At 41.7% G+C, this 23,338-nt stretch overlaps 1 protein-coding gene across 2 annotated transcripts in view; it reads left to right on the top strand.

Moving 5' to 3' along the window:
* Window positions 1-23,338, top strand: part of gpc5b (glypican 5b) — a 342,838-nt gene that overhangs the window by 247,158 nt on the left and 72,342 nt on the right. For both annotated transcript variants that reach the window (XM_041263858.1, XM_041263859.1), the window contains one exon: window positions 15,084-15,234. In XM_041263858.1, the coding sequence (XP_041119792.1) occupies window positions 15,084-15,234 (151 nt within the window). The remainder of the gene's footprint in view (window positions 1-15,083; window positions 15,235-23,338) is intronic.

Here is a 23,338-nt window from a genome sequence, read left to right on the forward strand (position 1 = left end):
TTGCCTACGTGACCAGCGTCTGGTCAGACGGTCTGCTATAATGCAATGAAGAGAAACAGTCCCTGCCTCCAAAATCATCAGCATAGACCAGTGGCTTGGACAGACAAAATGCTCCCCTGCCTTCAACAGGGGAGCCCCTCAGGGACCTAAACCTGACTGTGCCTCACTCTGCACACCACGCAGTCGTGCCTTCACCGGGGGAGCCCCTCGGGGACCCAAACCTGACTGCATGACTCACACTGCACACCACGCAATTGTGCCTTCACCGGGGGAGCCCCTCGGGGACCCAAACCTGACTGCGTGACTCACACTGCACACCACGCAGTCATGCCTTCACCGGGGGAGCCCCTTGGGGACCCAAACCTGACTGTGCCTCACTCTGCACACCACGCAGTCGTGCTTTCACCCTGTAGCACTTGGGGACCCAAACCTACTTTTTTACCTTTTTGACTTGTAGACCTACAGTTCAGAGGGATTTTTATTTAATGCTTGTTGTTGAGAAAAGCTGCCCATTCTTTCGCAAAGCCTAGATTTAGGTCTTGTTTGTGTTCCAGCCCCTGAAGAAATGAAATCTAGTTATGAAATCCTAGTCTTAATAAAGAAAGAATGCGTCCAAACTTCACTGTGAAGATTTAAAACTAATCAAAACTCTTTTCCTGTGCCATGGTATTTTAATCCCCTTGCCCCTGCCCAATAATAACATAACAAAAGACTTTCAGAAGAGATTGGATATTCCTGGCAGCTTTGATGCAGAGCATGCATTATGAAACGATTTCAGTAGGAATTGCCTGTGCATATTTCAGTGGGAATTGCATGTGTATAGCCCTCTGTCGATTCTGGAAGCACCATGCAGGGTTTGTAGCCTCAGCTAGGTGTATCTCTATGTATGTGTATGTCTATGTCACCTTGGCATGAAACGAAACTATATAGGTATGTATTAGCATAACCAATTCAAGACATAATAATAAATTCTGACCCTTACATTACAATATTATACTGTATGACCTCAAAGTTGCAAACACCACTTATAAGCTGACCACGGAGAGAACATCGCAGAGTGGACTGCTTCACCAGCTCACAGATTTACTCAGGGTCAAGTTCCCTACCAGTCTTAGGGGTCAAAAGTAGGACTTTAAGCTCAATTCTGTGCTTTACAGGCAGCCAGTGTAAAATAGCAGGTGTACACATTTATTAAAACCATTAAAAACTCATTTTCAGAGTTACACACATTGCAGACTTAAGAAGAGCCTCCATTGCCAAGGTATTTGTAATTGTGAGTAATTGCCAAGGTATTTGTAATTGTGAGTAGGGATTTATTTATTTATCATTTATTATATGGCCTTTAACCAAGGCGATTTTTAGAAATTGTACAAACTGAAAAAATGGGTGAAGAAAGAGGGTAAGATTATTAGGGTAGGGTGAGGAGATTAATAGCTATACAAAAGCAAGGGCCAGAGGCTAGGTCATAAAAGCAGGTCGGGGGCCAGCCGTAAGGGTAGGATGGGCTAGGGGAAAAAAAATAGTTTTAAGGGAGGAGCGAAAACTGTGTAAAGTGGGTGACTGTTTATTCCAATGAAGGGGAGCAAGAAGAGAGAAGGAATGGAAACAGGATTGGGCAAAGGGTGAGGGTGGGAAAGAGAGGGACAGTAGTGATTGGGAGTGTAAGGAACGAGGCAGAATATAATAGTGCAGCCAGATAAGGTGGGGCAAGGCCATGGAGAGATTTATGTACTAGTGTAAGGAATTTGAAGAGGCAATGGTGGTAAAGAGGGAGCCAGTGTAGCTGGAGGAAGAGAAGGGAAGTGTGGAAGGAGTGGGGGAGGTTAAATATAATATGGGCAGCAGCATTTTTAATTTGTTGAAGTGGTATAAAGGCGTAAGAGGGGAGACCAAGGAGGATGGAGTTACATGAAAATGAGAAAGTGGAGCAGGAGTTTGGTAGTGGAGAAGGAGATGGAGGGGCATATTTTGCAGATGTTGAATAGGTGAAAATGGTAGGTGCGTGTTATGGCTGAGATATGGTCAGAAAGGGAGAGGGTGGAATAGAATGACCCGACGTTACGAGCAGAGAGGGTTGGAATGAGGGACAAGGGGGGGATGAAATGGTGGAGCAGGGTGGTGGAGATGAGGGGTAGGGAAACAAAAAGCGTTAGTGACCAGACAGGCTGATACACAGACGGCCAAGTCAGGGGTGAAAGGGGAATGAAAAGAAAATCTGTGTGTCTTCAGCAAAGAAATGGTGAGGGAAGTTAAATGAGGAAATGATAGCTTCTAGGGGTGAGATGTACAGGGAAAATAGTAAAGGTCCGAGAACTGAGCCCTGGGGGACACCAACAGTCGGGGGGGAGGGGGGAGTGAGGTTATTGAAGGCAATGACAGAGGTGCTTGAGGAGAGATATGACTAGCCAGGCAAGGGGTGTGCTAGAGATGCCCAGGCTAGAGAGAGTGGAGAGGAGGATGGGGTGGTCGCCAGTGTCAAAAGCAGAGGAAAGATCGAGAAGAATAAGGATAGAGGAAAGTCCAGCATGGAAGGAGTTGGCCAGATGGTTCTGGACAGTAAGGAGGGCAGTTTCGGTGGAATGGGCAGGTCGAAAGCCAGATTGAAAATGGGGATAAAGGGAATTGATGGATATGTAGTGAAGTAGGTGCTCAAAGAGCTTAGAGTAATATGGGAGAAGGGAGATAGGGTGGTAATTAGCAGAGAGGGTCAAGAGAGGGTTTTTTCAGAACGGGGATGATGGTAGCTGTTTTGAAGATAGCAGGACAGATGCCAGACCCTCACAATTCTCTGTGTAAAAAAGTGTCTCCTATTTTCTGTTCTGAATGCCCCTTTTTCTAAACTCCATTTGTGACCCCTGGTCCTTGTTTCTTTTTTCAGGCTGAAAAAGTCCCTTAGGTCGACACTGTCAATACCTTTTAGAATTTTGAATGCTTGAATTAGGTCGCCACGTAGTCTTCTTTGTTCAAGACTGAACAGATTCAATTCTTTTAGCCTGGCTGCATATGACATGCCTTTTAAGCCCGGAATAATTCTGGTCGCTCTTCTTTGCACTCTTTCTAGAGCAGCAATATCTTTTTTATAGCGAGGTGACCAGAACTGAACACAATATTCAAGATGAGGTCTTACTAGTGCATTGTACAGTTTTAACATTACTTCCCTTGATTTAAATTCAACACTTTTCACAATGTATCCGAGCATCTTGTTAGCCTTTTTTATAGCTTCCCCACATTGTCTAGATGAAGACATTTCTGAGTCAACAAAAACTCCTAGGTCTTTTTCATAGATTCCTTCTCCAATTTCAATATCTCCCATATGATATTTATAATGTACATTTTTATTTCCTGCGTGCAGTACCTTACACTTTTCTCTATTAAATGTCATTTGCCATGTGTCTGCCCAGTTCTGAATCTTGTCTAGATCATTTTGAATGACCTTTGCTGCTGCAACAGTGTTTGCCACTCCTCCTACTTTTGTGTCGTCTGCAAATTTAACAAGTTTGCTTACTATACCAGAATCTAAATCATTAATGTAGATTAGGAATAGCAGAGGACCTAATACTGATCCTTGTGGTACACCACTGGTTACCACACTCCATTCTGAGGTTTTTCCTCTAATCAGTACTTTCTGTTTTCTACATGTTAACCACTCCCTAATCCATGTACATGTGTTTCCTTGAATCCCAACTGCGTTCAGTTTGAGAATTAATCTTTTGTGCGGGACTTTGTCAAAAGCTTTCTGGAAATCTAAATAAACCATGTCATATGCTTTGCAATTATCCATTATGGATGTTGCATCCTCAAAAAAATCAAGCAAGTTAGTTAGGCACGATCTCCCTTTCCTAAAACCATGTTGACTGTCTCCCAGTACCCTGTTACCATATAGGTAATTTTCCATTTTGGATCTTATTATAGTTTCCATAAGTTTGCATATAATAGAAGTCAGGCTTACTGGTCTGTAGTTACCTGGTTCAGTTTTGTTTCCCTTTTTGTGGATCGGTATTACGTTTGCAGTTTTCCAGTCTGTCAGTACCACCCCTGTGTCAAGAGACTGCTGCATGATCTTGGTTAGTGGTTTGTAAATTACTTCTTTCATTTCTTTGAGTACTACTGGGAGGATCTCATCCGGCCCAGGGGATTTGTTTATTTTAAGAGCTCCTAGTCCCTTTAACACTTCTGCCTCAGTTATGCTAAAGTTATTTAAAACTGGATAGGAACTGGATGACATGTGGGGCATGTTGTCAGTATCTTCCTTTGTAAAAACTTGTGAAAAGTAATCATTTAACATATTTGCTATTTTTTTTTCTTCCTCTACGATTTTGTCATTTGTATCTCTTAAACATTTAATCTCCTCTTTGAATGTTCTCTTGCTGTTGTAATATTGGAAAAACATTTTGGAATTGGTTTTAGCTCCCTTAGCAATGTTTATTTCTATTCTCTCTTGGCCTTTCTAACTTCCTATGCCAATTGAGAGAGAGGAGTTAAAGAGGGATACTAAGTAAGGGAGAATAAGAGGGAGGAGTGGAGGTATGAGGGAGGCAGGGCCAGGGGGAAGACATGGGGTGAGCCTTAGAGATGATAGAGGAAAGTTCAAGTATGGAAGTAGGGGGGAGAAGTTAGTAAAGACAGAGTTAAGAGCAAGTGGAGGTGGAGTGGAAAGCTGTGGGAGGGGGCTAATCTGGGGGAGGGTCAGAAGGTGGAGACGAATGGTTTAGGTGGTGAAATATTGAGAGAAGTCATTAGCCGTGAGGGTTGGGAAGGACAAAGATTAGGATAAGGGGGTGGGGCAGAGTAGCTTTTTAAGAGTTTAGAAGAGCTATCGGGGATGTGGCGCCAGAGCAGTAATGAGGGTTAAAAAGTAGTCGTGTTTGGCTAGTTCCAGAGTAAAGAGGAATTTAGAGAGAAACGAGTGGAAGGCTTGAAGGATGTAAAGTGAGGGGGGGGACTTATAGAGTCGCTCAGCACGGCGCAAGATATGGTGGTCCATTTTAAGGGCAGGGGATGGCCATGGTTTAGGAGGCCTATGTGAGGGGGAGTAAGGGCATGTGGGTACAAGGAAGTTGGATAGCGCAGTAGCTAGGATGGTAGAGGCTAAGTCCTGGTGAAGGGAGGAGAAATCAAGAGATCGGGGAAGAACTGAAGAAGAAATGGAAATCAAGGAAGTGGTGTCTAGGGTACTAAGATTACAGCGGCGCATAGGGAGTACAGGGGAAGGGGTGGAGGGACGGGGGAGAGGAAGAAATGAACAGAGGGAGGTCGAGGGTAAGTTATGATGGATGATGATGCCTTACAACCGGAGAGGAAGATAAGGTCAAGGGTTATTACCAGATGTGTGGACAGGGGAGAAGGGGAGAAGAAGGAGGTTAAACAAGTTGGTGAGGGGTAAGAGGGCAGAAGCAGTGGGGGAACAATGTAGATGGAAGTTGAAGTCGCCCAAGAGAATGAATGGGTCAGGGAGAGCGAGAAGGGAGCAGTCAAAGTGGTTAGGAGGAGGGCCGGGAGGACAATAAATAACAAGGGAGGTAGTGTGGTGGGGGAAGGCAAAGGAGGTAAGTTGGTAATCAAAAGAGGGAAAGGTATTAGTTTTTTTGGGGGGTGGGGCAGGGGTCCAGGAGACTGGCGTAAGTTATCCAGTACCGCCGCCTTTACCAACTGGGCGGGTGGTGTGGTAGAAGGTGGTGACAGAGGAGGTAAGGGCAGCGGGGGTGGTCGTGTTAAGTGTTGTGATCCATGCTTCGGTGAGTGCAATGACATCAAGGTGGAGGGAGAGGAACGCATCTAAGGTGGCTGCCGGCTTATTGAAGACAGAACGTGCGTTCCAGAGGCCTATTTTGTTTGGGGAGTGATCGGAGGGAGGTTCAGGGACTGGAGAAGTCACGTGATGACGAGGGAAGGGAGTCTTTACTGGAGGGGAGAGGAAAATCAGGTTTGAGGGTGGCAGAATAGGGAATTGGGATCAGGGAGTAGTTGTGATCAGAATACATCAGAATATGCTCTTGTCTTTGAATAGAGTGCTAACCAAGCCTTCCCATGTTTTCACTTGTTAGAATTTGTAATCGTATTACATGTGTGAGACTATTGGAGTGACTACTGGGCTACAGCACATGAAGTGGTTTTACACAGAAAGATGCAAGTGTGGGCCTTGTTATCTGAAATATCATTACAGGCAGTCATCCTGGGCCAAGGTTATACACAACACTTACCAGCCTGCAGCCTGTTCATCTCTCTCTCTCTCTCTCTCTCTCTCTCTCTCTCTCTCTCTCTCTCCACCTCTCCCTATCCCTTTATCATTTCCCTTCCACTCCCCCCCTCTTTCTCTGTGCCTTTCCTGGAGCTAACAGTCTCTTGATGAGGCTGCACTATTCTGCCTTCAGAACAGAATACGCAGGTCTGAATATTGCTAGAGATCAGTGCACCATCCCATACCTGACCCATCTTTACAAAAACATGTAACCTTGTTTGTGAATGGGGGCAGGGAGGCTAGCTAAAACACAGTATATAAAGAAAAGTTATGGATATTGAAACTTAAGGGAGCTGTCAGAATAGTTTTTAGTGCTACTGTACTTATTAAAGGGGGAATCAGAAATAAAATCCCAGAATATTGAACAGGTTGCTGGTTGAAGGACTGTCGATTTTGTAAAGCAATTTTCTCTCAGCTGTCACCATTGGCCTGTGACAGACTGCTGTGGCTGTGCTCTGATAATAGCTGTGCTCGTTCTAATCTTGCATTGCTCTGTTCACTGGGTTCAGCTTCAGATCCACTTTAATGAGAAATGCAAACAAGTCCCCCCCCCCCTCCCCCATACATTTACATTTGAGTACTTGTGATGAAAAGAGGCAACAGAGCCTGAGACTGGAACAGCCTCTGTGTCTTACAGAGATATTGCTAATAATACAGGATTTGTTCCAAGCAACAAAACAAATGGCTTCCCAGCACTTTAAATGTGGCAACCAAGGCTTCTTCAAGTTCTTCCCTGCCAGTCTCACTAGGCCCTTGTTGTTTGATGTTGACTAGACTTAATACCCCTGCTGAGATGCATATCCCTGCTGGGCAGTACAGTGGAGGTGGGCGTATGCCTATACGGGTACAGTGGAGGCGGGCGTATGCCTATACGGGTACAGTGGAGGTGGGCGTATACCTATACGGGTACAGGGGAGGCGGGCGTATACCTATACGGGTACAGTGGAGGCGGACGTATGCCTATACGGGTACAGTGGAGACGGGCGTATGCCTATACGGGTACAGTGGAGGCGGGCGTATACCTATACGGGTACAGGGGAGGCGGGAGTATGCCTATACGGGTACAGTGGAGGTGGGCGTATGCCTATACGGGTACAGTGGAGGCGGGAGTATGCCTATACGGGTACAGGGGAGGCGGGAGTATGCCTATACGGGTACAGTGGAGGTAGGCGTATGCCTATACAGGTACAGTGGAGGCGGGAGTATGCCTATACGGGTACAGTGGAGGCGGGAGTATGCCTATACGGGTACAGTGGAGGTGGGAGTATGTCAATAAGTATGTCACACTTTAGAGTTCTGCATTTATCTAGAGAACTGCTTTTCCGATTGTTATCAAACTTGCAAGTTACATAATTAAGTGCTATTGGCATTGCCACGTCACTATCATACTATGGCTTTTTAAAGTTATTTCTTTATTGACTCTTGTTTTTTTTAAACAACCATTGTGTTTTTTTTGAGAGCAGGGTCTGGGTGTCCATGGCAACAGCTCAATCTTTATTAGTATCATTTCAGCCATGCTTCACACACTGTTCCATTATTGAGTAATAACACTTCAGGCAATGTCACCCTCATGGTGAAATGACTCACTAAAAGCAAGGCTTGCAAAGAGATATTCCTTTAACCTTGTGTAGTCCAAGATGTTTTTCTTTGAGAGTTGTATATAATGAATGGATGTGCATGAAGGAGAAAATGTGTGAAACTATTGAGTTAACTACTTCAGCAAAGCGGGATGAATGAATTGTGTATGTAACATCTTTAAAAAGAACATTTCATAATGTAATCAGCCCCCCTTCCTAATGATGTCGCTCCTTGTTGTGCTAAAATAAGGGTTTATTAATTCATGAATTTATATATTCAGTTATAAGAACATAAGAAAGTTTACAAACTAGAGGAGCCATTCGGCCAATCTTGCTTGTTTGGTTGTTAGTAGCTTATTGATCCCAGGGTGTCAGATTCAAAAACATTACTGGACCCTCACAATTCTCTGTGTAAAAAAATAATGCAATGGGAGTATAGTACAATCTACAGAGCACTTTGATGAAGTGGAAACCAATTTTCTGCATTGTGGCAACCAAAATTATTTGCTACTGGTTCAACAAAAGCTTGCTAACATTAGCATCTTTTTTGTGCCAACCTAAATATTACCTCTCCCATTGTGGTAAAAATTGTAACTTTACCCCATTGCTTTTTTAAAATCTTTGGTTAACAATTCAACAAGCCCTCTAAATTATTGATATAACTTAAAAGAAAATACTCAGACGAAGTCATAAAATATGGATTTCAGAGACAGTAGATGCCAGAGTTTGTCAATTTCAGAAACTGAGTTGTCAAATCACAATGACAAGCAGTATATATCAAATTATACACTGTTAAGGACCCTCAGCCAATCAGAGCATACAGTCTGCCTGCTGGATTCCATGAAAGACCACAAAGAAATCTCATAGCATATTGGATTTGTACCATGCTTTTTTCTCAATATCGGTACTTTGACATCGCCAAACATACCTCTCTTCATCTTTCATCTTTTCAATGAAAAGCACATGAGACTAAAGGTTGGTCTTGAATATAGAAATACTATAGAAAGTCTTTCTCAATGTCTTTTTATTGAGACTTCTAAATGTGGCACTAGTGAGTGTTTACATGTATATTAACATATGTAATACAGTTATAGGCCTGATAACAAAAACGTAGTATGTAATACAGTTATAGGCCTCTACCTGTCTGTGTAATATCAATCCTAAAAGTACTTGACAAAGTTACCTTGTAAAAGTGTTCCAATGTAAAATCATAGCAAAGTTTATTGAAGCACAATGAAAACATTTGTAAACAGAGAGGTATGGCAAAGCATATAAAAATGGCAAAACATAGTAAACGGTGGTAAATGCACAGAATAACCATGGGAAATGCATGAAAAAAAATGCTAAAGTACTGTGCAGATTTAATGAGGTAAAGTAAACTAGAAGGGTACCCTAGTCACTATTTCAAACGCAGCACAGAGACCAGGACACAGTTAGAAATGAAGTGGAAACAGACTTAGGACATAGGGTAGGAGACACATCTTCATACAGAATGGTGTGTGTATCAAATGGGTTAACTACCCATGTTTATGTAGCTGAATCTTTGGGATCCTTTCAGATTTAATAAAGTTCTTGGATCAATCAGCTACTAGGAACCGGACAAGCGCTGATGGGCTGAATGGTGCCGTCCCATTGGTAACTTTCATTGTGTTCTAATGATATGAACACTCAGTACACATTGCTGGCAGTCCACTGCAGCGCCATGGTACCGTATCAGTACCAGATGGTGTATTACCCAATCAGGACCGCTGTCTGAATTGTTGGTAACACTGCTGTCCTCATTCATGCATCAGTACCAGACAGTGTGTTACTCAATCAGGACCACTGGTTGGATTGCTGGTAACAGTGCTCTGTTCATGCTTCTGCTAGAGTGTCTTCAGGATCTACACCGGGGCTGGAATGGCATCCTGATGGTTTTTGATTAACTTTTCAATCATAGCTTTTACAAAGTAGCATGAGTGCTGAAAGGGGTCAAGCATTTCCCAACAACCAAATAATTCTCTTCTTGGATAAACAAATTGCTGTATGTTTTTCCGAGACATTAAGCTGCCACAGCTGTCTCTCTGGAGCAGGTATGCACTTTCTCAGCCTTTGGCACATTCTTGAAAGGGTTTTTAAAAGAAGCAAAAATGAAAAAGAGCAAGAAGATGAACTGCAAAGACGTGCTTTTCATTAGTTCAAAATCTCTGTAGCCGAGAGAGCCGAATTCTTTCTGCAAAGATCATAGTTGTTTAAGAAATGACACTGTTCTCTTAGGAGAAGGCAGTATATTTTCTGTACCAGGTGAGGTGAGAGCGCTGGTGACTGGGTCTATCTGTCTGCCTATCTGTCTGTAATGAACTAATGTGAAAGGTCTAATAAGTGCTAATGAGTGCACTGCAGACAGAAGCCCTTCGTCTGTCCTTCTATCCCTTTCTCTGCTAGTAAATCGCCTCTATGAAGTCTCAAAAGAAGCACCTTCAGAAGATAGGAGAAATGCTCTTGATATTGAGACATGTCCACCAGCTATGGCTGAACTTACGTTATCCATGAATTTTAAATACCCAATAGTGCTAATGTTAACCATAATACATTAAATGACAGATGTTTTAGACTATTCGAATTCAATTGAGACTTCTTACTGAAGTGTTTGTTATGGAATTCATTATGTTTCTTTTAGTATTTCCAAGTCTGGAGCTAGGAACTTGCTATTTTACCTGTTTGATGTGGGCAATAATCAGCTATAATAATAATAATAATAATAATAGACAGGGAAGCACGTGCCAGCCAAGCAAACTCTCCCTGCCTCCTGAAGCCATTTATATGTGATAACACAATCATAATTTCAAAATGAAACAGCGGGTGAATTTATTGCAGATCATAACAACTCATTGTTTTCTTTCTATTGTCATCTAATCAAAACCTGTTAAATGTACAAAGATGCTATATTAGAAACAAATCAGCTATTCAAATTTTAAGAAGTGATACACACATAATCATAATTATTGAACAAATAATCAATATGATTGTTTATTTTATTTTCGAATGGTGCTAGAACAACTGATTCAGTTTTGTATTTCAATTTTACTGTTTCCTAAGTTTCCCAGGATGCCTGGTAATCTTGCTGCTGTATTGTGGAATAGAGCAAAGCTACATCTCCCAGTTTGAGTTTAGTTTTGAATTGCAGTTTGTGTTTATGGGCTGGGGGGGCTCACATCTGGTTCTTTTTAATTTGAACATTGCATTGGAACAGGAGGCAGGGAAACTAAAATGGAGGGTTTATTTTTCTTTCTGGGTTAAAAGGTGTACAGTGCTTGTAAAAGCATAAGCAGAGAGAAGATGGGTGTCTGATTGTCTGGAATGTTTAGATGTATTTGTCTATTTGATTCACTCTTTGCACGTTTTTTTAAAATTATTGATTAATTGCGTTTTTTTAATTAGATGTAATATGGTAACATGTAAAAGTTATATATATATATATACATTTCTTCAGCTCTCTTCAGCTTGTGTTTTAACGCTCCTAACAGCAAACACTAACTACATACACTGTACTTAAATCATAAAGCCAGCCAGTTTTTCAGACACCTTTTTCAATATATATTTTCAGATATCATATGAAAGAAATACATTGAATAAAAAGAAAAATGAATGTACTTGCGACTTGTGAAAAAAAAACTCATGAACAAATGTTGCAATTTGTAGTCATTTCATTCTAAGATAGTGTGTAAATTGGGTTTACAGTACCTTCCAGCTGCCCTTTTGCCAAGGTATTTAGAAGTACCCTCTGCCGTCAAGATTTATTTTTCACCTACGACAATCAGATAGACAGGATTAATCTATCAATCATTAAGATAAATCAATTACTCATTCATCGATTAAAACCCCTAAACATTTAAAAAACCATCCCACATGTGCAGTTGTAAACCAGATATTACACTATGTAACATTATTTTTGTTCCTGGGTAGTAAGTGTTATTTCCTAATTGCTTATGCCTCAAAAGTATAGAAAATGGCTATTATTCCCCACAAACTTTGCTTTTGTGACCAGGACAGTGATATTTTGAAATTTACCTATTTCCAATGAGAAAACGGGCAAATTTGTGTCTTTTCATTCACATAAAGTCAGAAAAAAACAACATATGAATTCAAATTAACATGTATTTATACTAAAGTAATACAAAAGATTTAGAAGTGAGTAGTTTTTCAAGATTTACGATTATACTGTAAATCACTTTCACAAATCAGCCCCCAAATGTAGTCTCCCATCATGTTCTCATTATACTGTCCTTGGTAGCGGCGTTCAAAGTCCAGTATATCCTGGTGGAAGCGCTCCCCTTGCTCCTCCGAGTAAGCTCCCATGTTCTCCTTGAATTTATCAAGATGAGCATCAAGGATATGGACTTTGTGTGAGGGACATCCTACAGCCCATTGTGCCGTAGTTCTTCACCTGAGTCTCAACCAGCTCCACATAGTATTCGGCCTTGTGATTGCCCAGGAAGCCCCGAACCACTGCGACAAAGCTGTTCCAAGCCGTTTTCTCCTTACTAGTGAGCTTCTTAGGGAATTCATTGCACTCCAGGATCTTCTTTATCTGTGGTCCGACGAAGACACCGGCTTTGACCTTTGCCTCAGACAGCTTAGGGAAGAAGTCTTGAAGGTACTTGAAGGCTGCCGACTCCTTATCTAGAGCTCTGACAAATTGTTTCATAAGGCCCAATTTGATGTGCAGTGGTGGCATCAGCACCTTCCGGGGGTCCACCAATGGCTCCCACTTGATGTTGTTCCTCCCCACAGAGAACTCGGTCCGCTGTGGCCAGTCCCGCCTGTGGTAGTGCGCCTTGGTGTCCCTGCTGTCCCAAAGGCAAAGATAGCAGGGAAACTTGGTAAAACCGCCTTGGAGACCCATCAGGAATGCTACCATTTTGAAGCCTCCTATGACCTCCCAGCCATACTCATCATACTTCAAGGCGTCCAGCAAGGTTTTGATGCTGTTGTAATCCTCTTTGAGGTGCACCAAGTGAGCCAGGGGAAGAGACGGGTACTTATTACCATTATGGAGCAGCACGGCTTTGAGGCTCCTGGATGAGCTGACAATGAAGAGGTGCCACTCATTCTGGTTACAGGCGATTCCGATTGCCTCGAACAGACTGGTCACACTGTGGCAGAAGCAGAAGCTTCCTCTGATCTGCGACTTGCACACTTTCATCCAACAAGTTCCATTGCTTGAGCCTAGATGTCAAAAGCTCAGCATTGGACTTGGTGAGACCAAGATCTCTAATCAAGTGGTTGAGGTCTTTTTGGTTGGGGTAGTATGGGTTTCTCTCCTCAGCTCCACCTCTGAAATTGTCATCTGGATCTACAACGTCTTCCTCGCTCTCTGACTTGCTGCTCTCTTCTAAAGACGGCTGCTCTCTCTCCGGAGGAGTGGGTACGGGGAGCTCATGGCAGTGTGGCACCGGGGCGATGGATGAAGGAAGGTCCGGATACGTGACAGCAGGTGCATTCTTGCCAGTCCGATGTTTGGAAGGGTCCACCATGCAGAAGTAGCAGTTGCTTGAGTGGTCAGTGGGTTCCCGTCAAATTCTTGGGATAGCGAATGGCTCATCTTCATGGCTCTCTTTTCCCCTCTGTACCATCCTACAAAAATACATTTATTTCACCCATGACTAATGTGTAAGAGGTTCTCGCAACATTTTTCAAATATGATAGATTTTTTCAATAACATTGAAAATTGTAAAACATTTTAAAATTAAAAACTTTTACAATTTTAAAAATTTTAACAAATTTTCTAACATAAAATTCCGAGCAACAATTGTCCATCTTACCTTCCAGAGATTTTTTTGCAGTGCTCACAGGTGAAATGAGGTGCCCAGGGTTTGTCTTGATCCCCGACAGGCATGCTGAAATATGCCTTGTAGACCTCACACATCTTAGCAGATGCTTCCACGGAGTACTTTTTCGCTCTTGTCTTGATAAATTGGCTGCAGGCATAGCAAAATGCGTCTGCCGGATGCTTGCAGCCTCTTGATGCCATCTCAGAAAAATGCAGATATGTATCCACTTAGGCAGCTGGAACTAAACTGAACTGGTGGGCTTAAGGCCCCTGTATTTATACTACTATTTATATTACTGGAAAGTTCTAGAAGTTACTCCAAGTTTACTCAGCACTGAATCTATCTGGAACATTCTGGAAAATAGGTAAATTTCAAAATATCACTGTCCTGGTCACAAAAGCAAAGTTTGTGGGGAATAATAGCCATTTTCTATACTTTTGAGGCATAAGCAATTAGGAAATAACACTTACTACCCAGGAACCAAAAAAAAAAATTAAAAATTTGTTACACTGTGTTATCAATTTCGGCAAAAAATCTCCACCCCATGGTCATACAATAATGTTGAGGTACCACTGCATTGGTGAGATGGCTCGATCATTGAGATCCTTTGTATATTTTAAAGAGAAGATGGTTATTCAGAAATACAAAGATAGAATATATGTTAAGGTTATATCTGCTTTCAGTGTTCTCTGTTGTAAATGAATGAATAAATAAATACTGTTAAATAAAAATGTCATTGGCAGTCACACACTTGCACAGATAAATGTGTCCTACATAAAGCAGGTGTGTCCAGTTCCTGCTCCCATGTCTCTGAGAATACTGCAGTGCAGGTTTGGAGTCCAGGTCTTTTATAATGGACAGTGATTCCTGCAATGAATGCCATCCTGTCGGCAAATCCATCTTCCTGACATGTGGGTGATTAATGTAGAGCTAGAACTAAATAGCTTGACCACTCTAATTACCACACAAGACAGGATAGTCTAATAGCACGCAAGGGGACTGTCATGTTAGGCCATCCTTATGCTTGTGGTAAAAGTTATCACCACTAACTGAACCATGGAAAAAAGTGACAAAGATTAAACACGCTGAACTGAAAATAAACTTTCTTCAGCACGTAAATCATGGTAACATCGTTTTCTGTTTCAGTCATCATTCATTCCATGGTGACATTTTTCAAATTTTAATGCACCCCCCTGGCATTAATAGAGTTCTTAGAATCCTGTCTAAAAGCACTGCTGGTACACCAGGGTGTAGCCACTAACCCGTCCTCACCTCCACCCACCTCCCACAAAATCCTGTCACCAGTGGAAGTAGGAAATACTGTTGATAGACAGAACTCATGAGTACAAATTACTAAAAGCTGTTAATCAGTTTTTCAGTTAAAGCTCTCTGATATGTGATATGTGAAAGGAGTCCCATGCGAGTGGCTTTGAGTCTGTATCTGTTTGCTTTCAGGAGATGCTGGGGAAGGTGGGGGGGCAGTCGGACAGGGTGGGCACTTGGGAACCAGGCAGCGGAGACACCAGCGGTGACTGTGATGATGAGGACGGCTGCCAGGGGTCCGGGGACAGGGACCTGAAAGAGGACAACATCATCGCCAAGACCGGTGAGTACCTGCCCTGCATTCTCTCAAAAGGACCAGCACCTACATTCAAGCTGTCAGGTCTGCAAGGTTCCTGAGACACCAAGTGCAGCTGCTGTGTGAAATATGCTTTCTTTTAAATAAAAGCTCTGTGTTGAATCCACTCTGAGTTTCCGTCAATGCCATTCAGCAACAGGCTGCTGTCTGGAGGAGCAACCAATTCCTTAATGAAATATGTGACAGATATCCAATAACCGAGGCCTGTGAAGCAAACCAGGCTCTTCATGAAAGCCTTCAAGTACAACATGTATGTTCTTGTAAAATAATATATCTCTGGGACTGTGCAGGCACCAAGGTGATTAATCAATCCATTTCAGGGCTCACAAAAGAAAAGCCAGGTCGATCGTTTATTGGATACATTTTCACTATGTTGACAGTGGGAAGTGTTAATAACAGGATTTGGTCTCCAGTTTGACACTAGCAGAGACACTTCACTTGTATGAATGGAAACGCCTCTCCTAAGAATCAACCAACTCTGTGCTTCTATTATCACAGCATCCTACAGTGAACGCTTACACACACACTATGTGATTTCATTCCGTTTTGTCTCTGAGACAGTTGTGCCTGTGGGGCAGGTTTGATAAGCGCACACACTGACTCATGATCTCACTCTTTGTCCCACACTCCTGTGTAGTGTCACCCTTCACTTCTAGTGCTTTCATAACTCTGAAAAGATGTCAACCTCAGTGCTGACCTGCACACTCCTTGCTTAGAACAAGGGTGCTTTTTGACCTCTGCGGATTTGAACACGTTTCCTGACAGACGTTTGCATAATTTACTGGTTTCCATTTTTAGCTAGTTTATTAAAGTAAATGTAGCGAATAAAATGAATCTAATCGAATGTGTCATACCATCACTTGGCAATTTCTAATACCAAAGATATAATAAATATTAATTGGTTTCTGAGTGGTATTTTTTTCATAGCAATGTGTAAGAAATAATGAAACTGATAAACAATATTAGTTTTGTCAACTATATACGTTTATTGGTAAAGCGTAGAATAGACAATTGCATTGAACAGCCATGTCTCTCTGGGCTGCAATGAGTTTGATAGAACTGAGCAAATGACAATGCATTCATTTCAGTTTTGTAGATTCCAAAGCACGCCCTTTTGATGATGTCATTTATGACCCCTCCTCACTATACCTGTATATGTCAAGTTTTCCAAGCCTCACAAACATTCCTTTGCATCCGTTATCTCTGAGATTGTCCCATTCCCTCATGCAACCAAGAAGAGCAGAACAGAGAACCCTTCACAAATGCCCATAAATGGTCATATTTCCTCTCCCTCGAGTCAATCTGCAATTTATGGAGACCGTGCATTCCAAAATACCCCACCTAAACTGTGTGCTCAATATCTCTCCATTTAAAATACCATACATTCAAAATATTCTAACAATATGAGTATGGACTATTACATTTCCTTACAGTCCTGAACTCAAAAACCCAAATTACCACTCCCACCTTCTTTGTTCAATTTGTAACCAAAAATAACATAAAAGAATAATCAGTTTTAATATTACAAAATTCCTTACAATTGTGATCTTTTCCTTTGAATATTTACGTATATTGCATATTTACGTTGTATATCTAGGATTTAGGTCCCAACTGTGTTCTCGCCAATTACCATTAAAGAAAATACCCATTATAGATAATAATGTAATTATTAACCATAATAAACACAATACCTCAATAAGAACTAGCGATTCTGGCTTAATTATCCCTAGATTCATGATGAAAAGAGATTAACAATTAATATTATGTATGTTTAAGTATTTCAAATCAATCATAAATCTGTATTTGTTATAAGACAAAAAGAATCCTAACAATCCAAATTATTATTACATTTATTCATATTCTCAAAGGAAGAAGAATAAAGGTTAGGCTTCATAGTTAAAACATGTATAAAGAAGAAACAAATTAAAACATTCCAGGAAAAGTAATGCATTGTTAAATGTTCATAATGAATCCTTGATGTGCTCTCTGGTCATAAAGTTCTGCCTTAGTGAAGCAGTAGTTCATCACGCATTGTTTGGTTCAGTCACGCATTATGTATACATGCACTAGCTTCCAAGTGGCTAAGTACGCATGTACAATGTTCAGCATCTAGTTGAATAGACGCACATTACGTATTGTGATGATATCAATATCATGGCTTACGTTAGTTACTTGTAAACACACAATATAAGTTTGATACTTATTGTGTTGGTGCGATGTTTAAAACAAAGTCTTCTTAACACGGTCGTCCTCTCTGTGGAAGTTAGTTGTGCAGAAGCACAGCGCTGTATCTCCGTGAAGGCAAAATCTTTCATCGTTCCAGAATCTTTGAAGATTACATCATTGCGTCTTCATTGAAGAACTTCAGTTCGAGTTTGATGAGTTGAGAGTGATGAGATTGAAAATAGCAAGAGTGAATCCGGAATGCAAAAATCCTTATTTTGAGTTTAAATAACACGATATATAGACGTTCCCTTATACTGTAAACAAGTCCCTGCAACTTTCAGTGTGGGAAAGTCCTGCAGAGATATCCAGGCTACTGTATTTTTCACCCAATTTGGAATGCCTGAAACGCTTCAACAATCTCTAAGGAAGTGGGTTGTCAGTGACGAGAGCACTGTGAGACGCAATCTGAGTAGTTCTGGTTAAAATTAAAAAAATGAAAGTAGTGCTGGATATTTTAAGTTATGCAAGGCTTTATTCTCTCATACTTGATTCACGGCCGCTGTCTTTAAGCATGATAGAAACTCAGTACACTGCAGTAAATAAAGAGGTTTTTTATTTTTTATTTTTTTAAAACAAAAATAATATTACGTCTATGTAGGTGTTGGTTTGCAAGTGATAACTTTAGCTTTAACCCTTATAACTCAGCCCCATTCATTTTGGGGCGCCAGCGCATCGAAGGTTACGCACGCCATAAAAACCACCAACCTGGACGTATTCAGTGTGTTTATGTGGTGCTCCTAGTCGGAACTTCGAATGCCTGAAGTTAAGCCTCTCATCATGTAACAGTGTTCACAGCTTAGGCTTCATTTTGAATCTATTGCTACATCATTGCAGCTAGAAAGAAAAGGGTGATATCGTTGGAAAGCTTAGCTCAGCTCCCCCCCCCCTCCCCACCCATGTTCATTTCATATTGTGGTTCAATGGTTCAGTGTTTTTTTAGCCATCTATGATTATTATATATATATATATATATATATATATATATATATATATATATATATATATATATATATATATATATATATATATATAGCAGTGACATATTCTCATCTCTACCACATATAGTATGTCTGATCCTGTTGCAACTTACATAATATGAAAGGAAATGTTGTGGCCTTTCATTTGATATGTTACATGCATGCAGTACAAACTATCCAGTAGTTAAACATACATAAATGAAAACAGTGAAAAACAGACAGAAATAGGGCTGAGTGTAGAGTTAAAAAAAAATAAAAAGAAATAAACCTTTTTCTGCTGCAGGCAATGACAAAAGCAATGGAGAGTGCTCTGACTCAGTGATGAACAGCTGTTAGGTCTGCTGAAAGCAGCTTATTTTAAAGCAACACCAGTGTGAATGATGATCCATATATATATATGTATATATATATATATATATATATATATATATATATATATATATATATATATATATATATATATTGGAATCCCCCCCACTGGCTGCAGCATAGGGGGGAAATCCCCCCAGCGCACAAAAACAAAATTCAAAGCCCAGCACTCTAAGTGGAGATTAAAGAAGCACTTGTGCTGGGCCTATAATAAAATGAACTAAACAATGTCTGTCTTTTGATTTTTAACGACGCATTACTCAAACACACAATGCCCGAGACTTTTCAGAAAGTCTTCTTCTTTTAAGCAGTTAAACAGCAGTCATATTTAAATTGAATAGCAGTTTCTTTAAATGTATCACATACACCTCAAAAAGAGATTTGAAAGCGAGGGTTAAATAAGATAACATTGAGAGCCACCTGTTCCCTCCATGAACAATATGCCGAGGTTACCCACTGCTGGGTATTAAGGCCATTCTCAATCAGATTGTATGTATTAACAAACCAGATACTGATTGTATCTGCTGAAATGAAAACGTGCTGAAAGGCATTTATCCAAAATAAGAATTAATCAGCTAAGCACACAAACAGAACAAGAAATGAATTGTTGCATTAGCTAATCAACGCTGTGAAGGGCGGCAGATGATGTAATGACAGTAATACACATTCGACCCAAGGCATGGGGTAGGCATTGAACATAGCACTAGCGTTTACCTTATGGAAATCAATGCAGAAGTGATTGGTGCCGTCCTTTTTGGCCACTATCACAATTGGACTGCACCACTCGCTCCTGGAAGGCTCAGTCACCCCAAATTCGAGCATTGCCCGCACCTCTTTGCTAATGCCACTTCGTCCACTTCCTGGGATCTGGTAAGGTTTCTCTCACAACGTGACACCTGGGGGAGAGACAGTGGCATATTCAACAAGGTTAGTTCTACCGAGTCAGAAAAAACATAATTTAACTCCTCAATTAACTTACGCAGCTCTCGTTGCTGATCTGGAAGTAACTGTTCCCCCATAGAAATGTCTTTAGCGCTAGAGGTCTCTAGACCGATCATCCTCTACTTTGTCTGGGGTTATAAACAAGGCCCCCGTTGCCTGACGGGACTTTAATAAATTTACATGATAAATTTCTCTTTCATTACAGCGATCAGGCTGTTTAATTTCATAATTCACCTTTCCAGTAGCCAGAATGACCTCATATGGCCCCATTGAGCACATAATTTTGATTCCGACGAGGGAAGAAGCAGCATTACTTTGTCTCCTGGTCGAAAGGTTTGAATTCTTCCATTTTGATTGTAATGCTGCCATTGCCGGTGCAGAGCCGTTTTGTGATTGTCCTGGGCCAAACAACCAACCAAATCCAGGTGATCTCTCAAATGCTGCACTACATCTATGCTCTTCCCACCCCTCTCAACAGATCGAGGATGCCACAAGGCTATTGGCCGTACAAGAGCTCGAAGAGGGAGAACCCTGTCGAACTCTGCAGCATCTCTTTCACTGCAAAAAGGAGGTAGGGGAAAAGATGCCTAATGTTTTTGCTCTTGATTCACAAATCATCTCAGCATCTACTTTAGGATCTGATTAAAACTTTCCACCAAACCATCATCTGTGAATGATTATCAGATGTCCTGATTGTATGTGTTTTTATTACTTTAAAAACTTGCTGTAACGTTTTAGACAGAAAGTTAGTTCCATGTTCAGTCAAGATGTCCTTGGGGATCCCTACTCTAGCTATAATCTGCACTAGTTCTTTGGACCTCAATGGAACTGCTTCGTGGTATCACGTTGCATAATCCTCCACCACTAATATATGAATACATCTGGAATCAAGGTCGCAAAGGGCCCACTATGTCCTTTGAAATGCGTTCAAAGGAGGTGGAAATAATCAGCAGTGGGACCAGCGCTACTCTCTGACAGTCTGGGCATGTGGCTACATATTTTGTAACTTCATTAAGAAGCCCTACCCAATAAAATGGAGCCATTATCCATTCCCTCATTTTGTCAGCTCCGAGATGACCCACAAATGGGATATCACGCGGCAGCTTCATGAATTCAAGTCAACATAATGGGGGAACCATCAATTGTGTTACAGGCTGTCCTGTGCCCGTAGCAAGGTTTACCCCAAACAATAATTGCCCCTTAATAATGAAGTGCGGAAATACTAGCTCCCCAGCGCCTTCAACATCCTTACCTTCAATAGACCGGACCTGTCCCCAAGTGTGCACCATTGCAGGGTCAGTGTTTTGGCCCCACACTATTTCCGCTCTTGAGTGCCACATGTCCAGCATATTGAGAGGGGCTGGAGTAGTATCTTCCCTGGATGGCCCAGTAACCTCGCCCTCTTGGGTCACACTGCGTTCCGACCCCCTTTGACTGCCCGTTTGTTTCTATCCAAGCATTCTCCCACCAGACCACAGCCTTGTTTCATTAATGCTCCCTCCCATTCTCTGATCCATCTCTTTGTTTTTTTGGATGAAAAAGGGGGGAAAACATTTCAGCTTGAAAGGGAAAAACATCACCAATAATTTCCCTTTCTCTCTTTTCTGCCACCTTTATGTGTGGGGTCAAGACTGCCATTAATTTAATCAATTATTTGTAGTTTGGCCAGAATTACTGGGTGTGGTAGCCTTTCCGCCACCCCAACTACTAGGTGACGTTTTATAGTTCCTACTGATAAGTATGCTTTTACACAGTGTGGGTATGTCGCCGTGTCTCCATGGATACAGGAGATAGCCATCTGACCTTGTGGCTGCCACGACATATGCCCAAGACAGCTCACACTCTGTTTCACATGCCATAAATCACAATTTTAATAATACAAGGCCCCTCCCGAACATTTTGCCCTTGCTTACCAGCTTCTGATGTCCAATTTCAAGCTGCCACGTCACACTCCATCGCAGATGGGCATGACCTGGCCTAGTGTCCCAGCTGATGGTATCTAAAACATCTAAAATCTTCATACTGATGTGTCGAGATATGTAGCCACATGCCCAGACTGCCAAGTGCTAGGTCGTGCGCAACCCACCCCTTTGGTTCCACTGCCGATTATTTCCACTCCTTTTGAACGCATTACAATGGACATAGTGGGCCCTATGCTACCTTCTGACTCTGGGTATACACATATATTAGTAGTGGTAGATTATGCAACACGATACAGAGAGGCAGTTTCATTGAGATCCACTAGTGCCGCTGCAATAGTCACCAAGTTAGTACAGATTATGGCTAGAGTAGGGATCCCCAAAGAGATCTTGACTGATAATGGAACCAATTTTCTGTCTAACACGTTACAGCAGGTATGTAAAATATTAAAAATACATCCTATCAGGAGGTCTGTTTATCATCCACAGATTGAAGGTTTGGTGGAACGCTTTAATCAGACCTTGAAGTCGATGCTGAGATTGTTTGTAACACAAGAGCAAAAACATTGGGCATTGCTTCTTCCCTACCTCCTCTTTGCAGTGAGAGAGGTGCTGCAGAGTTCGACAGGGTTCTCCTCCTTCAAGCTTTTGTATGGTCGACAGCCTTGCAGCATCCTTGATCTGTTGAGAGAGGGGTGGGAGGAGCATGAAGGCGCATCCAGAAATGTAAGAGATCACATGGATTTGGCCCAGGACAACCTCAGATTGGCTCAGTACCAAGAGCAGCAGCATTACAAAAAAATGCACTAATTCAAACCTTTTGGTCAGGAGACAAGGTAATGTTGCTATTTCCTTCATCAGAATCAAAATTGTGTCCTAAGTGGCAGGGGCCATATGAAGTGATTCGGGCTATAGGAAAGGTGAATTATGATATTAGACAGCCCAATCGCCTTAATGAACGTGAAATTTATCATGTAGATTTATTAAAGCCCTGGCAGGCAAGTGAGGTCTTGTTTATAGCCCCAGGCAATATAGAGGATGGTTTAAGCCCCTGTCCAGAGACTCCTAGTACAAAAATAATTTTGATGGGGGAACAATTGGTTACAGATTCAACTGGTTCAAGGTTCCAGCAACGGGAACTGCGTAAGTTTATTGTTTTTTCTGACTTGCCCGGCAGAAATAATTTGGTTGAATATGAAATTATCTCTCCATCAGGTGTCACCATGTGAGAGAGATCTTACCAGATCCCAGAAAGTCGACGAAGTGGCATTCGCAAATTGGTATGGGACATGCTCGAGCTTGGGTGATTGAACCTTCCAGGAGTGAGTGGTGCAGTCCTGTTGTCATAGTGGCCAAGAAGGACAGCACCAACCGCTTCTGCGTAGATTTCAGGAAGGTAAACACTATTGCCAAGTTCGATGCATACCCTATACCTCGGGTCAATACACTTTTAGATAGACTGGGGAAAGCAAGGTTTATCTCCACTATGGATCTGACAAAGGCATACTGGCAGATCCCCTTAACCCACAGTTCTAGAGAGAAAACCACATTTTCAACATCAGAAGGGCTGTTTCGTTTTAAAACCATGCCGTTTGGGCTACATGGTGCGCCCACTGCCTTTCAGAGACTGATGGACCA

This window comes from Polyodon spathula, chromosome 11, assembly GCF_017654505.1.
Source record: "Polyodon spathula isolate WHYD16114869_AA chromosome 11, ASM1765450v1, whole genome shotgun sequence".
NCBI classification, from domain to species: domain Eukaryota; kingdom Metazoa; phylum Chordata; class Actinopteri; order Acipenseriformes; family Polyodontidae; genus Polyodon; species Polyodon spathula.